This window comes from Lithobates pipiens, unplaced genomic scaffold (assembly GCF_037356315.1).
Source record: "Lithobates pipiens isolate NorthernLeopardFrog02 unplaced genomic scaffold, aLitPip1_a1.2 Scaffold_19, whole genome shotgun sequence".
Classification (NCBI taxonomy): domain Eukaryota; kingdom Metazoa; phylum Chordata; class Amphibia; order Anura; family Ranidae; genus Lithobates; species Lithobates pipiens.
Genome location: NW_027507764.1, coordinates 490,831,495 through 490,851,714, shown reverse-complemented (window position 1 = coordinate 490,851,714; position 20,220 = coordinate 490,831,495). Strand labels below are relative to the sequence as shown.

At 48.2% G+C, this 20,220-nt stretch overlaps 1 protein-coding gene across 1 annotated transcript in view; it reads left to right on the top strand.

Annotated features, from left to right (window-relative positions):
* The window catches only part of LOC143997397 (cytochrome P450 2D20-like), a 45,064-nt gene extending 35,720 nt beyond the window's left edge, over window positions 1-9,344 (top strand). Inside the window, exon 9 of the mRNA XM_077492993.1 lies at window positions 7,550-9,344. Coding sequence (XP_077349119.1) covers window positions 7,550-7,728 — 179 coding nt within the window. The 3' untranslated portion in view covers window positions 7,729-9,344. The remainder of the gene's footprint in view (window positions 1-7,549) is intronic.
* Window positions 9,345-20,220: the final 10,876 nt, after the last annotated feature.

Here is a 20,220-nt window from a genome sequence, read left to right as displayed (position 1 = left end):
ATGAACATCTTAAGTACAAAAACATAGATCACTGACAGAGAATCGGCAACAAATAATACTTAAATAGACGATTTGTATTGCTGAGTATCTTTAAAAGCTAGCCATTTTGACCAGGTTGAGGTGAATTGTAACATTCTTTCTTGCGAGATACTGATAAGCTCTTCAATAGTTTCAATAGAAGTGATCCTTCTGAACCATTCTTTTTTTGTTGGGATTGAAGTTGACCTCCAATGGGAGGGGATGCAGTGTCTAGCAGCGTTTGTCATTATCATAATTAGGGATTTCAAATATTTTTTTGAGGGGATTGTGTTGTGGTGCAGTAGAAAGTGGGCTGGGTCGAAATCTAACGGTTCTGAGGTTATGGATGTAATGGTTTCATGAACCATTTTCCAAAATGGTTGGATATGAGTGCAAGACCACCATAGGTGGAATAGTGATCCCACTTCCCTACTGCACCTCCAGCACTTGTTGGAGATCTGGGGGTTGAATTTCTGTATGGTGCTGGGTGTTCTATACCATCTGGTTAGAATCTTAAACCCACACTCCTGAGTAGCGACATTGAGTGAGCCTTTGTGAGCGTACATGAAAATAGTTTCCCAGTTTTTATTAGTGAGTGAAAGATTAAGGTCGTTTTCCCAGGCTAGACAGGATGGGAAAGAGAACTCTAGACCTTCGTCGAATAATGAGTTATAGATAATTGAAATATTGTGTCTTTGAGGATGCATACCAGAGCATAGAGTTTCAATGGTCTTGGGGGATTTGGAACTCAGATTTGTCAATACTACCGTGGAGAGAAAATGTCTTATTTGGAGGAACGTCCAGTGGGAGATTAGTCTCGGGTCGTTGTCTTTATTGATTTCCTCGAGGGGAAGAGGTTTCCCATTGCGTAAGAAATGTTTGATCAGTACATTTTTGTGGGGCCAGTTTGCTAAGAAAGATTTTTGTTTGTTTCCTGGGGGGAAGTCTGGGTTGTCTCTGAGAGGCGTTAGGGAACTGATCCAAGGGGTGGGGTCACTTTTTTTATATGTGTCGTGAAATATTGCTAACGTGGGACCGATAAGAGGATGAGATTTAATCTCTTTTGAGTGGTATTTGGGGTTTATCCATGGAAGATGACTGATTGGGAAGGGGAATTGGGCTTGTTCTAGTGATACCCAATCCTTGATAGGCTGGTGTAAATTCCAGTCAACTATACGTGTGAGCATAGATGCTTGGTGGTACTTTTTCAGGTCCGGGAGGGCTATTCCACCTTTATTTTTCGGGAGAATTAATCTTGTGTATTTAATTCTAGGAGGTTTACTCCTCCATATAAAGGTGGTACACGCTTTGCGAAAGGCGGCAAAGAAGGAAGATGGTAATCTGATAGGGATCGTTTGCATAGCATAAAGGAATCTGGGCAGAATTGTCATTTTTATCAATGAGGCCCTACCAAACCACGAAATATTGAGGGAGTTCCATCTTTTAAGGTCTTCTTGTGAGTCTTTTAGTAAGGGTAGAAAATTGAGTTTGAAAAGGTCAGTTAAATTTGAGGGTATTTCTATCCCAAGATAGGTAATTTGTTTAGGAGACCACGTGAATGGGAAATTTTGCTTACATAGTTCAACTTCATTGGAGGGTAAGGATATGTTTAGTGCTACCGATTTGGAGTGGTTAATTTTTAAATTGGAAATTGATTGGAACGTTTCAAGTTCTTGAATTATATTAGGCAGTGAGATAAGGGGTTGCGATAGAAAGAGTAGCATGTCATCTGCGAAAGCAGCGATTTTATAGGAATGGTCTTTTATTTCAATGCCTTTTATGTCCGGGTTGGATCTGATTTTATTAAGAAGCGGTTCTAGGGTGAGAACGAATAGTAGTGGGGACAAGGGACAACCTTGACGCGTCCCATTTTTAAGGGTGAAGGCATTCGACAGGTGGCCGTTGGTGCGAACGCGAGCAGTTGGATTTGAATATAGTGCAGCGATGTATGCTCTCATCCGAGGCAGTAAGCCGATGTTTTTAAGGACTGCATCAATAAAGTCCCAGGCCACTCTGTCGAATGCCTTCTCAGCGTCGAGAGAGAGGAAGAATCCCTGTTTCTTTTTGGAAGTCAGCCAATTGTTTATGTTCAGGGCCTTAATGGTATTGTCCCGCCCCTCCCTACCCGAGATGAATCCCACTTGGTCAAGGGAGATTAGTGATGGGAGTAGGGGTAACATTCTATTGGCGAGGATTTTGGCATAAATTTTAATGTCTACGTTTATTAAAGAAATTGGGCGGTAGTTTGTGACGAGGGATGGGTCTTTTCCTTCTTTGGGAATGACTGCTATGTGCGCTTCCAGGACCTGTTTGGTGGGGTTTCGTTCGGAATGGAGTGATTGCAAAGTTTTCAAGAACCTGGGTTTAAGAATGTCGAGAAAAGTTTTGTAATATTGAAGTGGGAGACCATCTGGACCCGGGGCTTTGCCAATTTTCATGTCCTTTAAAGCTCTATCAAATTCTTCACCATTAATGGGAGATTCGAGTTCCAGAGCGATATTGTGTGCTATTTTCGGGGGACTGTGTTTGTCCAAATACTCTTGAATGAGTTTAGTTCTAGCCTCTGAGTTTGGGGGAAACTTGGGATTGGGAGGGATATTATAGAGTGATTGATAGTACTGCTCAAATTGGTTGGCTATCTCCTCGTTCGAAGAACACGACTTTCCTTTGTTGTCTTTTATTTGGTGTATGGTGGAAGCGGCCTTCTTGCTCTGAACTGCTCTTGCAAGAAGTTTGGCACTTTTATTGCCTTGTTCGTAGTATATTTTATGACGTAATATACGGTATATTGCCTTTTGGCCTTTAGATTCAGTTCGTCGGCAAGTAAGTCTCTAGCTTTAGTCAATTCCTCAAACGCGGAGACTGCCATAGTTTTTTTATGTTGAAGTTCTAGTTTGTGTATGTGATCTACTAGGGATTTGATTCTAGCTTGTTTTTCCTTTTTGAGTTGGGTCAGTTTCCTAATAAATTCGCCTCTGATGACACTTTTGTGGGCTTCCCATTGAATGATGTTGGAAGTATCATCAGTGTCATTATGAGTAAAATAATCGGTGAGTATGTCTCTGAAGCGGAGAATATCTATAGGGTCTTTAAGTACAGTGGTGTTCATTCTCCAAGTTTTAGTTTTAGTGATTTTTTCCGGGAAAGTCAAAGTTAGTGTAATTGGGTGGTGGTCAGATAAAGTCATTGGCTCTATAGTTGTGTTCGTCAGGAGTGGTAGGTCCGATTGTGTGATGTAGAAGTAGTCGATTCTGGAATATTTTTGATGGATTGTTGAAAAGTAAGTATAATCTCTGGAATGAGGGTTGAGAGTTCTCCACGTATCGTGTAGCGTTAGCAGCTGCAGCTGTAATTTAATTTGTTTAAGAGCCCTGTAAGGAATGCTCGAAGAGCCATTCGAGGTGTCAGCAATAGGGTTGAGGGGAACGTTGAAGTCCCCTCCCAGTATTAGAATACCGGAAGCAAAATTTGTTAGAAGGTCCTTGATCTTACGAAAAAAGGCTACCTGTTTCGTGTTGGGGGCGTAAATGTTGGCAATCGTGACCGGGCGTGATGACACCTCTCCCTTAAGGAAGATGTATCTTCCCCCCGGGTCAACCATTGTATCATGTATCTGCAGTGGAGTGTGTTTCGAGATGAGGATGGAGACTCCTTTCGTCTTCCCCTCGGGGTTAGTGGAGTGGAAAACAGTGGGGAATCGTCCATCCGAGAATTTTGGAACATTGTTAGATTTGAAATGAGTCTCTTGGATACATACTATGTTGGCTCTGTATTTGTGAAACTCAGAAAGAAACTTAGTTCTTTTAGTTGGGATATTGAGCCCTTTGGCGTTAATAGATAGTAATTTGAGGGAAAGGGTTGAAGTATGCGGTCCCTGAGACGGCATCACTGAAAATATCTGCCAACGATGTTGGGAGAGAAAAAAGGAGAAGTACAGTAATAGAAGAAAAAATAAATAAAATGAGGGGGGGAGGGGAAGAAGGGGGGGATAAAGGGATTACCTAAAACAGGTAGGTAGAACAAACACCAGAGGAAGGATTAGACCAGCTAAGCCAACCTATATGTATATGCCAGTATGGTCAAGGAGCGATATGGGAGATCACTCCTTGTGTGGGTTCAATGACCAAAAAGAGGGACAAACAAGTGTCAGATGTTGTATCACAAAATAAGGTGTTTGAGATAAGGCAAGAGGGGATCGGCGCCCAGGGAGCTCGAGTGCGCATGGTAATTTAAAACTAGACAGGGTTGTGATGCAAGGAGGTGGAAGGGGGATAGCGTGGCAGTATCGCGTAATGTGATCAGAGCCAGCCAAGCCTATGTTGCAGTAAGATGAAGTGTGAATAAGTGATCATCCTTGGACCGTGTGTATGCATATCTCTTTGTAATGACCATCGAAACAAATTAAGTGAGAACATTTTGTATGTGTTATGTATCAATACGTCAGGGGGATGAGACTCTTTCACCCTCTGGAGGGATTGACTAAATATGTTGCTTGGTAGTAGTGTGCAATAAAGGAATCTTCTAAACAACAATCTTAATAACAATGCCTTTAACCTTATACAAAGAAGAACTAGGGCGAACCGAGAATCCCGCCAGGCATCACCGAGCTCGGAGCCCAGAATTAACAACAAATAGTTGTGTCAGTGATTTTGGAGACTAGTGCTGGTCCCTGTTAGCAGAAGGGTTGTGTCTATACATCGAGTAGGATAGTTAGGATAAATCCTACTCAGATCCAAGGGGGATGTGCACTAGCGGGGTTCTCCACTCGCCCATTTAACATAAGCTGTAGTAAAAGAGAGAAGGGGTTAAACGCCTTACAGGAGCCTCTGACTGGTAACAAACAAAAGTAGTATTCAAGCACAGACTTAAGCTTTATGTATATAATGGTAAAGAGGAAGGAAGAACAAAAAATACACAATTTACCTCAATAACCTTAGTGGAATGGGAGTCGAGCCAGACTAGAAGAAACCTTTAAATATGGCTGGTAATGTGATAACACAGTCCCTATAGACCATGAGAGAGACAAACCTAAAATAATTAGAGCCTTGGGGCTCTTGTAAAAAAAGAGACGAGAAAACTAGCTAACTTCCACATAGTAGACAGTGAGCAAACTGATTAAAAGAAACAAACTCAAAATTAGACTGACCCCCTAGTGTATTCATATAATGGCCCATTTCAAGGTGGGTATGGGAATAGTGTTCGCCCTCTGATTGTGAGTCCATCTGTAAAAAAAGAATTTATTATAACATTCTCAGTTCAGTCTTTTCTCCAGAAAACAAGAAAAGAAGAACAAAGAAAAAAGCAGGAGAAAAAAGCATGTTGTGAGTGGGCAACTGTAGGTCGATGTGAGTGCAGGCCCAAACGCTAACCAGGTTCCAGCAAAGCGATATAGTATACATTCTGCTCAGAAGCTGGAAAAACCCTGAATAAGGGCCTAAAAGAACCCCCTGGAGGGGCATACCTTTTGGGGCAAACTTGTTTTACCCAAACTTGGATGAGGGTAGCGAGCGTTTTCTGGGTATAGTTTCAAGCTGCCAACAAGGTGTAATCTGGCGGAGTGAGATCATTGGAAGAGATGATGGTGTGACAGTTGGAACAACGGCGAGTCGGAGAGAAGGAGGATCAAAAAGGGTCTTGGGGCTTCTACAAGATAAATGTTTCAGGTAGTTTCAGCGTGCAGGAGACGATGGACTGCGGTTTAGGTGTCCATGAGATCTGGTCTGTCGATTTGGTCTCGTCTTCTAGGTGGGGAGATGCCTGGGCTTCCGTGATCTGCTCCCCTTCCATGGTGCGGCGCTGATGGGGACCTTCGTCTGCGGTCTCTGTTTCTCTGCGCTCTGGGAGTTGAGTTGTTTGTTACTTCGATCCATGTGTCATGAATCTGGAAGGAGTTGTACCAGTCCGGTACCTCCGTTACAGGGAGGTTGAGCGATTCACAGAATGAATGCAAGTCGTCAGGAGTGCGTAGAAGCGCTGTGTGACCTCTCCATGTTGCGGACAAGCAGAATGGAAACTTCCATCTATAGGGAATGCCTCTGGTCCAGAGTTGGTCCAGTAGTGGGCGAAGGGCCCTGCGTTGCTGTAGGGTAATGTTGGAGAGGTCTTGGTACAATTTGATTTCGTGACCGTTGAAAAGCACCCTGTTTTTTTCTCTGGCTTTTTTAAGGATGGCTTCCTTTAGTGGGAAATTTACCAAGCAACAGACAATGTCTCTTGGTGGGTCGGTGTCTCTTCCTCTCGGTCTGAGAGCACGGTGAATTCTTTCAAAGTCAATTGGGGAGTCAGGGGGTCTCTCCAGCAGGTCATTAAAAATGGACGTTGCCGTTTGCATTACAGGGGTTTGGTCTGCTGTCTCAGGGACCCCGCGGATTCTGATGTTGTGGCGCCTTCCTCTATTGTCGAGGTCCTCAATGTGGCGTTGCATCTCTATGAGGTGACAAAGGTGGTTATCAGATGATCTTTGTATTTGCTTCAGGGCATCAGAGTGACGTGATGCAGTTTGTTCAGTTGCTCCAATTCTTGCTGCCATGTGCTGAATGTCAGATTTCAGATCTGTAATGGCTGCTGACAGTGTAGCCTTAATGTCAAGTGCTACAGCCTGGAGATCAGCAAGGCTTAGGGCCTGTGTGGCTGGGGAAGCTTGGGGGGACCCAGCCTGGATTAGTGGGGGGAAACTGTCCTTGTTTAGGCCTAGCGGACCGTTCGCTCCGCCCGCCGCACCTCCGGAGGTGCTGAGCGGGGGGGATGACTTAGGCGAGGCCGCGGCTTTGAGGCCTTCCCCATGCGCCGGGCGAAACATCGCCGGAATGCTGGTAATAGGGGACTGACCTGCTTCAAAGGTATCCCTGGATCCCGGAGCGCTCCGATCCCCCTTTCCCATGGTCGGATGGCGGCGGATTGGCCCTGCATGAAGTTTAGGAGCTCCCTGTACGCCGGAGGAAAGGGCTCAGGCGTCCATCTCTGTCCCCGGTTAGGCCACGCCCCCGAATATTTTTTAATTTTAGAAAGGCAGTAAAGTAAAACTTCTGTCATCTTTTACTTTCTGTCGGGGTCCTTGCTGAGTAGGTTCCCCTTCTCTATTTCTCCTGGTGACCATTACTGGGACTGAAAGTGAGGGGAATTTCAAAATTGTACAGTTGTCACCAGAACAAGAAGTGGAGGTATATCTTACAAGACATTTCTTCTGGTAACAATTACCCTCATTGCATGGAGATTTCCTCTCACTTCCTATTGTTTCTTTAGGAGATAAATTGAAAAAAAAAAAAAAAAACAGGTGTCTTATAACTTTCCAACTTTATACCAAACTTTAACCAAAAAAGCATTTTGGCTATATACTGTATATACTTTATTCTGAGTTTAAAAAAAATTGAGTGCAACTATATTTTGTAGGCTCTCCCATCTCATCACATGATGCTGTGTTGTCCTGAGTCATTTTAAATACAAAATGTTCTACTCTGACGTATGTATTTTATTCTTCATGTTTTCAGAATTCCCGTTTCAGCTCTGAACTTTTCCTCTTGTTATTTTTTAGGGCGTCGCATATGTGTGGGAGAGCAACTGGCAAGAATGGACCTTTTTATCTTCTTTACAGCTCTACTGCAGCGTTTTGAATTTTACGTCCCGGATAAACAGCCACTTCCTCGGCACGATCCCTTATTTATGTTCAACTTTAGCCCGCACCCTTTCCAAATCTGCCTCCAAGTACGCTAATACAGGAAGGATGATTTCTAGTGCTGGGGAGAAGAATGGTCTCAGACAGGTTGCTGTACCCTATGGTCAAATGTCCAATTCAACCTCTTCTGCTCTGCTTTTTTACCTGCATGCTACCTACTGCATCATACCCCTGAACCCCTTGGTTCGTACAAAAAGTCTCTATCGTTACACCTCATCAATGCAGCCAATGTTGCATCCCAGTTCTATGGAGAAATACTGCTCCTCCCACGGTGGACGACTGAATCCGTCGGGTGGACAAAACGTCAGACATGGAAAAACTCATCTGCCAAGCAAACGGCAACCCAACCAAATTTAATGTCACTGACTACTTCAACTGTTCTACACCCTCCTCCACCATGAACTCATTGAACAGTTCTTTGTTCCTAGACTTCACACTCCATACACCCTCCACCATCCCCCTCTACCTCTCTCGCCTTTCCTGCATCTCCCCTTCGCCTTAAACATGCCCACCTATCACTGCCATTGCTTTAAGAGGCTCCCTGTGGGCCTTACCCGCCACATACTCATCCGTATACTTATATCCAGGTACAGATACACTACTAAACGGTCACTGGAAACCTCCCCCAGATAATGAAACTTCTTAACGGGACTCGTTAATGGGCCATGCTATACCGTCTAAGTTTGATATACTGGTCTATTCTTCTTAGACCCCCTCCCATTCACAGCAAGGTCCCTATAGGGGTGAATAGTTCTTGGGAAGGCCACAGACGGTATATATAACCTCCATATATTCCCCCGATCTTCACAATTATTGCACATCCTTGCGCCGAGCAGCACTAGCCTTCTAGATTACTAAGATCTCCGAATACATTGTACTATGACCTCTTTAGACTTGAAACCCCACGGTGCTTCTCAACACTTACCTTCATTAGTGTCTTTACCACCTCATTTTATCCTTCTCTTCACTTTTGTCATTGACACATGTATTTCTCTTAAAGATATGTATACCTATGACAATGCTATGCACCTGCTTCTTTATTTCTTTCATTTTTATATTGACTTGTTTGTTACAAAACTTCCTGTTAAAACTCAATAAAAATCTTTTGAAAAAAAAGTATCTTAGAAACAAACTCAGTTCACACTAATCCAGCCTGAAACTTTGTTGAGTCCACATGTGAATTGTAATCGGAATCTTTACATGTTATGAATGCCTATGTGGAGGGTAATTTTTAATTACGTCTGAACTGGTTTGCTCTGGCTGGGGTCGCTCCCCTGTCAGGACACAATAGCTCATTGGGGATTTTGCTGTACTAACATCGGATTGTTAGTACATGATTTCCTCTTAGATCCTAGATTTCCTACTAGATCTTTGTTTTTGTTTTTTTCATTCAGCCTGCTGAAAAAACGTATAGTGTGCATCAGGATTTAAAGATCACGCAGAGCCCCGCTACTAGGGTTTTTTTATTTGGCCCAGAGCTGGGTTTTGAAGGAAAGCCTAGTTTTGTAGATCAGTGGCGGTGGTCTCAACCTTTCTCTCAGAAAAGATTTTCTATGATGTAAATAAGCTTAAATGTTTATGGTTAATGTTTAACAAAAAATCTTGTTTCTGTGTACAGTTTATAATTACAGTGCCTTGAAAAAGTATGCATACCCCTTAATTTCCCACATTTTGTCATGTTACAACCAAAAACGTAAATGTATTTTATTGGGATCTTATGTGATAGACCAACACAAAGTGGCACATAATTGTGAAGTTGAAAGAAAATTATAAATGGTTTTTACATTTTTTTACAAATATCTAAAAAGTGTGGCGTGCGTTTGTATTCAGCCCTCCTGAGTCAATAGTTTGTAGAACCCCCTTTCGCTGCAATTACAGCTGCAAGTCTTTTTGAATATTTCTCTACCAACTTTGCGCATCTAGAGAGTGACATTTTTGCCCATTCTTTGCAAAATAGATCAAGCGCTGTCAGATGGATGGAGAGCGTCTGTGAACAGCAATTTTCAATTCTTTCCACAAATTCTCAATTGGTTTTAGGTCTGGACTTGGCCATTCTAACACATGAATATGCTTTGATCTAAACCATTCTATTGTAGCTCTGGCTGTATGTTTAGGGTTGTTGTACTGCTGGAAGGTGGACCTCTGCCCCAGTCTCAACTCTTTTGCAGACTCTAATGCCGCGTACACACGACCGGACTTTCCGACAGAAAAGGTCAGACGGTCTTCCTGACAGACTTTCGATGGGGTTACGATGGACTTCGGACGAACGGACTTGCCCACACACAAACGAACTGAAGTCCATTTGAAAGTCAGTTCATTTTGAACGTGATGACGTATGACGGGACTAGAAAAGGAAGTTCAATAGCCAGTAGCCAATAGCTGCCTTTGCGTCGTATTTGGTCCATCGGACCAGCATACAGACGAATGGTTTTCCTGATAAGAATTGAGTCCGTCGGACACTTTTGAAACATGTTCTATTTTTAGGTCATTCAGATTTTTTTTAAAGAAAAACGATCGGACTATCCCACACACGATTGGACTATCCGACTGAATGATTCCATCAGACCTAGTTTGCTGGAAAGTCCGGTCGTGTGTATGCGGTATAACAGGTTTTCTTCTAAGATTGCCTTATATTTGCCCCAACCATCTTCCCATCAACTCTGACCAGCTTAACTGTTCCTGCTGAATAAAAGCATCCCTAAAACATGACGCTGCCACTATCATGTTTCACAGTGGGGATGGTGTGTTCAGGGTGATGTGCAGTGTTCGTTTTCTGCCCCACATAGCGTTTTGCTTATAGACAAAAAAGTTACATTTTGGTCTCATCTGACCAGAGCACCTTCTTCCACATGTTTGCTGTGTACCCCACATGGCTTCCCACAAACTGCGAACAGGACTTCTTATGGCTTTCTTTCAACAATGGCTTTCTTCTTGCCACTCTTCCATAAAGGCCAGATTCGTGGAGTGCACGGCTAATAGTTGTCCTGTGGACAGATTCTCCCACCTGAGCTGTGGATCTCTGCAGCTCCTCCAGAGTTACCATGGGCCTCTTTCTGGTTGCTTCTCCGAATAATGCTCTCCTTTGCTTGGCCTGTCAGTTTAGGGGTACTGCCATGTCTTGGTAGGTCTACAGTTGTGCCATACTCTTTCCATTTTTGGATGATGGATTGAACAGTGTTCCATGAGATGCTCAAAGCTTGGGCTAATCCTGCTTTAAACTTCTCCACAACTTTATCCCTGACCTGTCTGGCATGTTCTTTGGCCTTCATGATGCTGTTTGTTCACAGAGGTTCTCTAACAAACCTCTGAGGGCTTCACAGAACAGCTGTATTTCTACTGAGATCAGATTTCACACAGATGGACTCTATTTAATAATTACAGTAGGTGACTTTTTTCCAAGGCACTCTATATATTGTGGAAAGTCAGCCTGAGGAAGGCTCAAGATGGGGTTAATTGTAGAGGATGGGTACTTCCCCTACAGCCCTGCTTATTAATCAGCTGAACAGACAGCATATGGGTTGTTAGTGTTTACAGAGAGGAGACCTGTAATCAGCCTAAATTTCACTGGAAATCTTGCTTGGATGAAACTTACCTGGTTGGTGAGCCTGCCTTTCTTCTGGGCTTTAAATATGTGCTAAAGCAGACTAGAAAGGCACGGAATGACACTGCAAGTGTTAATGGAGGGCCGGGCATGACAGTGGTGACTAAGGGACACCAAGGGTTAATAATTCATGAAAGGAAGAGAGGAAGTCAGGGGGCTGGCTCTCAGGTTAAGTTTGTGGAGGAAGGGGAGGAGCCTTATAAAAGGGAGTGGGCGGAGTGGGGAATCAGTCTGTGGAGAGAATCTGGTAGAGGAGGCAGTTTTTACCACTGCTCCTCTCACAATAGCGGATGTTGCGGAAATCCTGGCAGGACTGAGGCGGGCAGCGGCGGTGATGGGTCCAGACTGGCTGCGGGATCAAGTGGCCTTGATGGCGGTGGAGCCCTGGGGAGGATGGCGCAATTCCCCCTGCTAAACGGGTGCTGTGCGATGTGGTAGGCCCCGGGCGGTCAGGACGCCTATCGCGGGGGGGCGGGCCATGGGCCAACATGGCGCCGCTTCTCCGCAGGGGGGGATCCAACACTGGGGGCAGGAGGGAGGACATGGCGGGCCCCAGCAACGCAAGGGGGTCGTCTGGCAGACTGGCAGGGAAGAGCAATGGATCCCGGGGGTCCAGCAGCAAGGCCGCGAGTTCCGCAGAGCTTACCAGACGGAAGGCCAGCTACAGCATCGGGGGCTGGAAGGTCACGGGACTGCTCGAGGGAGGCCCTCAGGTCTGGTATGTCACGCCGGTCTGAGTCACGGAGTTCGGTCTCGCGGGGACAGGCCCCATCGGGGGCAGAGGGGACGGCCTCGGGAGTCCCGTCGCTCGGGGGGCTTCCTGCACCATTGGCTGAGGATCGTTCCGATCGGTCTGAGGGAGAACCTTCAGAGGAGGATGAGCAGCCAGCACCAGCGCGGGAGAGCAGCAGACCGGCAGTGGGGCGAGGCCCTGGTCAGCCTGGTGAGTCCATTAACCCTTTGACTTTTTCTAGTGCTTTGCAGGATTTGCTGGGGGTGGTACGGGTAGGCACAGGGGTGTCGGTGGTTCCTGCCGCGGGGGAGGGGACTGTGGCTGCGGTCGGGTCGACGGCGGGGAATGCCCCTGCCGGGGACGGGGCCGCGGCACAGGTTAACGATCTCTTGGAGGGTCTACGGGTGTTAGTGGCTAAATTTGATAGGGGCCGGGGTCCTGCGGGGCCAGCTGCGCCATGGTCGGCGCCGGGGGTGGGGACCGCCGTGCAGGATACTCAGCAGGCTGGGGGGGCGCCCTCGCTGGCCCCTGTCGTGGCACAGGTGGGGGTGGACCCGACCGTGCAGCAGGTGGGGGAGACAGGCGCCAAGGAGGCGACAGTGCGTAACGACGTGGTCAGGATCGCGGCTGCTGCCCGGTGCGAGGTTTATGTGTGCTTTGAGGGGCCGCTGGGAGCGCACTTGAAACCTGAGGTTCACACAATGATAGCGAAGGGTGAGTATGTAGAAATCTACTCGCTGCTCCCCTTGGAGAAGTTTAACCTGGACAGGGTTAAGCCGTTCTAAGAAGGAGGATGAGGAGAAGCGGTGGTATCTGTTGATTCCGCTGACTTTTCCGAACTGGCTCCAGGCATTCACCATCTTGGCTAGCGTTATTGGCGAGACTCACCCCGAGCAGTGCTCGGCCCTCTTCTGCTATATGGATGCCATTGGGGAAGCGCATAGGGTTTGTGGGGGAGTCGCATGGCTGCGGTATGACGAGCAATTCCGTCAGCGGAAGGCGGTCCAGGCGGAATTGCGTTAGGACCATAAGGACATCAGCCTCTGGATGATGCTTATGTCTTCTGCATGGGCCCCGCCTCAGTTTCTTCGGGGGGGGGGGGGGGGGGGGGGCGGGAGTGCATCGTCCTCAGGGCTGCCGGCTGGAAAGAAATGGAGGGTCTGCTGGCAGTTCAATGAGGGTGCCTGCAAGTTCGGGGGTGGGTGCAAGTTTAAACACGAGTGCTCAGGGTGTGGGGGAGCTCACATGCTGTCCAAGTGTTTCAAGAGAGGGAAGCGGGCTGGAGACGCAGCGCAAAAGAGGGATGACGCCGGTGAGGGTGGAAAGGATGCTCCATTTTCTAAGTAAGTATCCGGATAGGGCAGCGGCGAGTCTATTGGCTTCGGGTTTTCGGGACGGGTTCAGGATTCCTTTTTCTTTGGCGGTGGTTCCGCCGGTGGCAGGGAATTGGAAGTCGGCAATGGAACACCCGGGGGTGGTGGACGACAAATTGGGACGTTGGGCCGTATGGGGGGGCCCCTTTGCGTCTAAGCCTTGGGAGGACTTGGTGGTTTCCCCATTGGGAGTCGTTCCCAAGAAGAAAGCTTCTAAGTTTCGGGTTGATCCACCACTTGTCCTTTCCAAAAGGGGGTTCGGTCAATGACTTTATTGACCCGGATGCGTGCACGGTTTGCTACACGTCTTTTGACGCGGCAGTCCGCTGGGTGCGCCGGTATGGGCGGGGAGTGCTTATGGCAAAGGCTGACGTTGAGTCAGCTTTTCGTCTGCTTCCGGTGCATCCGGACAGCTTTCGGTTGTTGGGGTGCCGTTGGCGGGACCAATTCTATGTGGATAAGTGCTTGCCAATGGGTTGCTCCATTTCGTGTGTGTTTTTTGATTCGTTTAGCACCTTTTTGGAATGGGTGGTGTGGGATGTGTCAGGGCTGGATTCGGTTATCCACTATCTGGATGACTTTTTGTGCATTGGGCCGCCTGCCTCCGCTGTGTGTGTGATTCTGCTTTCCCCGTTGCAGCACATCGCGGGCAGGTTCGGAGTGCCCCTGGCGGAGGACAAAACGGAAGGCCCGACCTCGGAATTGAGTTTTTTGGGGATAGGGATAGACTCGGTGGCTATGGAGTGTAGGTTGCCGCAGGCTAAGCTGGAGGATTTGCAGAAGGAGATCAGCAAAATTCAAGGATGGCGCAAGGTCCAGTTGAGGACGTTGCAGTCATTGTTGGGTAAATTGAACTTCACTTGCAGGATCATCCCCATGGGGAGGGTTTTTTGCCGACGGCTGTCGGCAGCTACGGTGGGGGTGACGGTCCCAACTCATTTTGTTGGCTTGCGACAGGCACACAGGGAGGACTTGCGGGTATGGCATGCCTTTTTGGCAGCGTACAATGGCAGGGCCATGTGGATGGCCGGCCCCTTGAGTAATTTTGATGTGGACCTGGTGCCGAATGCGGCCGGCTCATCGAGCTACGGGGTGTACTTTCGGGGACAGTGGAGTGCGGAGCCCTGGCCGCGCTCTTGGAGCGAGGCAGGGTTTCTTGGAAACCTGGTGTTGCTGGAACTCTTCCCAGTGGTACTGGCGTTGGAGCTGTGGGGGGAGGACTTTAAAGATTTGAAATTGCGCATAAACTGTGACAATATGGGGGTGGTGCAGGTCATTAATCGGATGTCGGCTTCCTCGCCTCCGGTTATTAGACTGTTGAGACAATTGGTTTTGAGGTGTTTGCAGTTGAACATTTTTGTTTATGCTGTGCACATCCCAGGGGTGGAGAACTCATTGGCGGATTCCTTGTCTCGTTTTCAGTGGGACAAGTTCCGGAGTTTGGCGCCGGGTGCGGAGGAGACGGGGGTTCCTTGCCCGGCTTGGATTTGGGAGCTACCTTTGGAACCGCCGCAGGATGGATCCGGCGGTCCGTGAGTGTATCTACTTGGGCGGCTTACTCGAAGGTTTGGTCTGAGTGGGTAGAGTTGGTGCCGGAGGTTGGGGCCAGTGACCGGGGAGCCGATCGGCGACTGTTGGTGCTGTACCTGGTGGTCAGGAACATGGAGAAGGGGGCGTCGGTCACGGTTATTGACCGAAAGCTGGCGGGTTTGGCCTTATTCTTCAAATTGCTTGGGGAGGGGGTGGATTGCACAAAAGATTTTTGGGTACGGCAGGCAATGAAGGGTTATCGGAAACAGCATAGGACGAAGGACGCAAGGCGGCCGGTCACATTTGCTAATTTGGTGGCTATATGTGAGCGGTTGCGGTTTGTTTGTAGATCATGATATGAGGTGTTGCTATTTACAGCAGCGTTCTCATTGGCGTTTTACGGGGCGTTCAGGATTGGGGAACTGGTCAGCCCTTCCAAGGGGGCTGCGGGGGGTTTGTTGGAAAAGGATGTGTGGGCGGAAGAGGATCAGGTTGCGCTTCGGTTGCGCAGGTCAAAGACCGACCAGCTGGGGAAGGGGATGGTGGTTTCGCTGTATGCGCTGCCGGGTTCTGGTGTCTGCCCTGTTGCGGCAGTTTCGCAAAGTTAGGATGGGTAAGGATGGCCCCTTTTTGCGTCATGCGGACGATTCCTTTCTGTCCAAGTTCCAATTCGTTTCGGTCTTCCGGAAGTGTTTATCGGAAGTGGGGTTGGAGGGCAAAGCTTATGCGTCACACTCCTTCCGTATCGGGGCGGCCACTGAGGCTGCCAAGTATGGGTTGGACGAAGCTGCTGTTCGGAGGATTGGGCGGTGGGAGTTGCGGAGGTTCCGGACATATGTACAGCTGCAGTTGGCAGTGGATTGAACTTTTCTTACGTCCTAGGTTAATTTGGGATGTGGGGGATAGTGGTTGATGGCTGTGTAGTGTTTTGGTTATGTGTGTCATGGTCGTTGTTTTGTTATGGTTTTATTCCAGATGGAGGTCCTGAACGCCTCGTTTGGATTTTGGGGCATTCCTATGTTTGTTGGGGGGCCAGGAGAGGTGACGCACGACCGGATGGACGGCAATTGGTTATTTCCAGGAGGGAGGCATGTGTGAAATGGCTTGGTTTCCCAGGGATGAAGTGGGAACGCGTGGTGAGGGAAGTGGAAGGGTTTGCGGGGAGGGACAGACCCCCGATGTGTTGGTGATCCACGCTGGGGGCAATGATTTGGGGATTCGCAAAGTAAGGGACATAATGGCGGACATAAAGGTGGACTTTATGCATCTGCGGGTGAAGTTTCCGGGTACCATTCTGGTATGGTCTGATATTGTGGCCAGAACAGTTTGGCGGTGGGCCCGGTCGGAGGCGAGCATTGAGAAAACCAGGATTAGGATTAATAAGGTGATTGGGAGGTTTGTGGCAAAAAATGGGGGGATCGTGGTCCGACACCAGGAGTTGGAGGTTAATGTTGGGCTTTATTTACGGAAAGACGGTGTTCACCTTTCGGATGTGGGCATTGACCTTTGGTGCCTCGGTTAGCAGGAAGGGATTAGGAGGGCCTTGCAGGTGTGGGGTTGCCCTCAAGGGTGAGGTGGTCTCCCTTTTGGGCTGTGGCGGTGTTCCTGGTGGTCTTTGACAGTTGACGGTAAATCAGAGGTGATCTGATGGGCTGGGGGGCTCATCAATAGTATTGGCCCCTCCGTTGTATTCCAGAACGGTGGATGGATTACTGGTATGTGTCACTGCGGGAGGTTGTCTCCGACTACAGGTGGAGGCCTGGAAAAGTTCAAATGGGTACCGCAGTGACTTTTGGTGTTTGGTGGAGTTATGGGTCACCGTCAGAGATCACCAGGATGGGCAGGTTATGGTTGTTGTGTTAATGTTGTATATATATATTTATTGATTATATATATATATATATATATATTATATATATTTATTGATTATATATATATATATATATAAAATCTATTTTGTTGGAGTGTTGCTAAGTTGTTAATAAAGGCTGTTGTGGCCATTTTACTCCAAAGAAAGGTGTGGTCTCATCTGTTAAGGGGTTAAAGGTAAGGGGAAGGTAAAAAGGTGGGGGAGTAATTAGGTTATGGGGTATAAGGGAACATTTAGGCTACACTGGTCATGTTCTTCCATGTTAAGATTGTGTACTGTGCTGATAAAAAAAAAGAAACCAAAATTGTGAACAGAGCTCAAAGCCCGCACTTCTATAGTAAGATAGGTGCAAGCTGGCCTAATACCTTTGCACATGCCCTACTAATATGTTTATTATCTTAAGTAACCAGACAACACCCTTTTGTAGTAAACTTGGCCATAACAGCCATTTTATTAACCATAAACATATTATTTACAAACAATACTTTTTCATATCAATCGTAACCATGTTGTAGATCTTTGAAGACACTGAAAAGACCCCAAAATTTATATCGTATCAGCGTGACAAACCGGGTCCCCAGTCGTAGCATGCCGAATCGGAGACAATACCAACTTCCAGGGCCAATGCCCATATCCAAATGCCCAGTTAAACCTTGGTTAACTGGCATCTTCCCGAGGATCCCATACCAAGATGGTTCCCCACTAATGCCGCGTACACACGATCAAACAAGCGGGTGGAAAAGTCCGGCAAACTGAAGCCTGCCAGACAATCCCCCCGTGTGTAGCCTCCGGCATACTTTTTTGACCCGAAAGTACGGCGGACTTAGAAAGTAGTTTTGCACTCCAATCTTCCCGCCGGACTCGCATTTCGGCGGACAATCCGGCAGTGTGTGTGCCAGTCCGCCGTACTTTTGAAATGAGCGGACTTTTCCCGCCCGGAGAAAAGTCTGCTCATTTTGAGCGGGTCTGCAGGTAGGCGGGGCCCGCGAAGGAGACGCCGCTGGCCCCGCCACCTGGTATGGACTTAAAGGGGAACCCCAACGCCGAAAAAAATCGGCGTGGGGGTCCCCCCAAGTCCACAACAGACCCTTGTCCGAGCACGCTACCTGGCCGGCCAGGAAAGGAGGGGCGAGCGAGCGCCCCCCCCCCCCTCCTGAGCCGTACAAGGCTGTGTGCCCTCAACATGGGGGGTGCCTTGGGGAAGGGGGGCTGCGCGGCCCCCCCACCCCAAAGCACCTTGTCCCCATGTTGATGAGGACAAGGGCCTCTTCCCGACAACCCTGGCCGTTGGTTGTCGGGGTCTGCGGGCGAGGGGCTTATCGCAATCCGGGAGCCCCCTTTAATAAGGGGGCCCCCGGATACCGGCCCCCCACCCTATGTGAATGAGTATGGGGTACAATGTACCCCTACCTATTCACCTGTAAAATAAAGTACAAAAAAAAACACAACACACAAGATAAAATAATTTATTGGACAGCTCCGGGGGTCTTCCGTCTTCGGGGGTCTTCTCCCCAGACTCCTCCGCTATCTTCTTGTAGCTCTTTTGCTAGCGGAGGAGCCCGGCATTCTTCTTCGTCGCCGCGGCCTCTTCTTCCGACTTCGGGGGTCTTGTCCCCCTCTTCGGTTCTTTTGCCGGGCCACCGCGCCTTCTTATAGCTCTTTTATGTCTTCTGTCGCCGCCGCCTTCCGTTCTTCTTCTTCTTCTCCTTCTTCTCCTGGAGATGTTGACTCGACGTTCTCTCCGGCCGCAATGCCAGGGACGCGCTGCACTGCGACTTATATAGGGACAAGGGGCGGTGTCATCGGTTGATGTCACATGGGTTGATGTCACATGGCGACAGTCCCAGCATCCTCCGGGACTGTGACATCGTAAGGGGGCGGGGTCACCATGTGACATCAACCCATGTGACATCAACTGGGCAGCGCGTCCCTGGCATTGCGGCTGGAGAGAACGTCGAGTCAACATCTCCAGGAGAAGAAGGAGAAGAAGAAAAACGGAAGGCGGCGGCGGCGACAGAAGACCGGGACCCCCGGAGCTGTGCAATAAATTATTTTATCTTGTGTGTTATGTTTTTTTTGTACTTTATTTTACAGGTGAATGGGAGGGGTACATTGTACCCCATACTCATTCACATAGGGTGGGGGGCCGGCATCCAGGGGCCCCCTTATTAAAGGGGGCTCCCGGATTCCGATAAGCCCCTCGCCTGCAGACCCCGACAACCAACGGTCAGGGTTGTCGGGAAGAGGCCCTTGCCCTCATCAACATGGGGACAAGGTGCTTTGGGGTGGGGGGGCCGCGCGGGCCCCCTTCCCCAAGCCCCCCCCATGTTGAGGGCATGCGGCCTGGTACGGCTCAGGAGGGGGGGCTTGCTCGCCCCTCCTTTCCTGGCCGGCCGGGTAGCGTGCTCGGACAAGGGTCTGTGGTGAACTTGGGGGGGACCCCCACGCCGATTTTTCGGCGTTGGGGTTCCCCTTTAAGTCCATACCAGTTGGCGGGGGCCAGCGACGTCTCCTTCGCGGGCCTTGCCTACCTGGAGACGCGATCGAAATGAGCGGACTTTCCTCCGCGTGCGTGGGCGAGTCCGTTCAGTAGGGCGGATAGTACGGCGGACTTAGTACGCCATATTAGTCCGCTGGAAAAGTGCCGTGTGTGGGCAAGTAACCTGTTCGGAAAGTCCGAAGGACAGTCTGGCGGGAAGTCTGCCAGACTAAGTCCGTCGGATAGACAGCTCTAAGTCAGTCGGATAGACGGCTACGTGTGTATGCGGCATAAGACATACTGGTCTTAATTTTAGAAGGCCTCCAAAGATCTCAATCGCTATAACTTACAACAATTAATGCCAAACGTTACAAATATAATACAGACAACAGGGCGGGGGCTGTTTCTTTGTCCAGTGCCCTCCAACTGACCACTGGCCCCTCCCTAACTATGCTGCATACTATTCTGGCCACCCCCTCTACTCTGACCAACTCAAACACCCAGTTAACTCTTAATTAGCAAGCTGGCCCTGCTACCCTGTCATGCCAGCCCTGCGCCTATTCCTGCGTCTTTTGCTACGGGCTTCTCTTTACAAGATACTATTAAACAATTCTGGAGGCCAGAGCAGAAAACTACTACTGAAAACCACTCCTTATAAGGGGCTACACGTTAGATCATTTATAGGAGTGGTTCATGCTGTTAAAACACTATCTATTTTGTTTGAATTGAATTTGAAGACCAAGCCTGTTTGTGTTCAATGACAAATAAAGTACGTTTATAAAACTGTCTGACGAATGCTTTCTTCCCCTCTGATCCTGACAGTGTATTTATATACACATCATTTTGGAAGAGAACAAACCACATATAATAGTGAAGATGCAGCCATTTTAAATGAATACTATAAACAAGATGGTAAGGAAATGCATGACTCATGTACAACATAT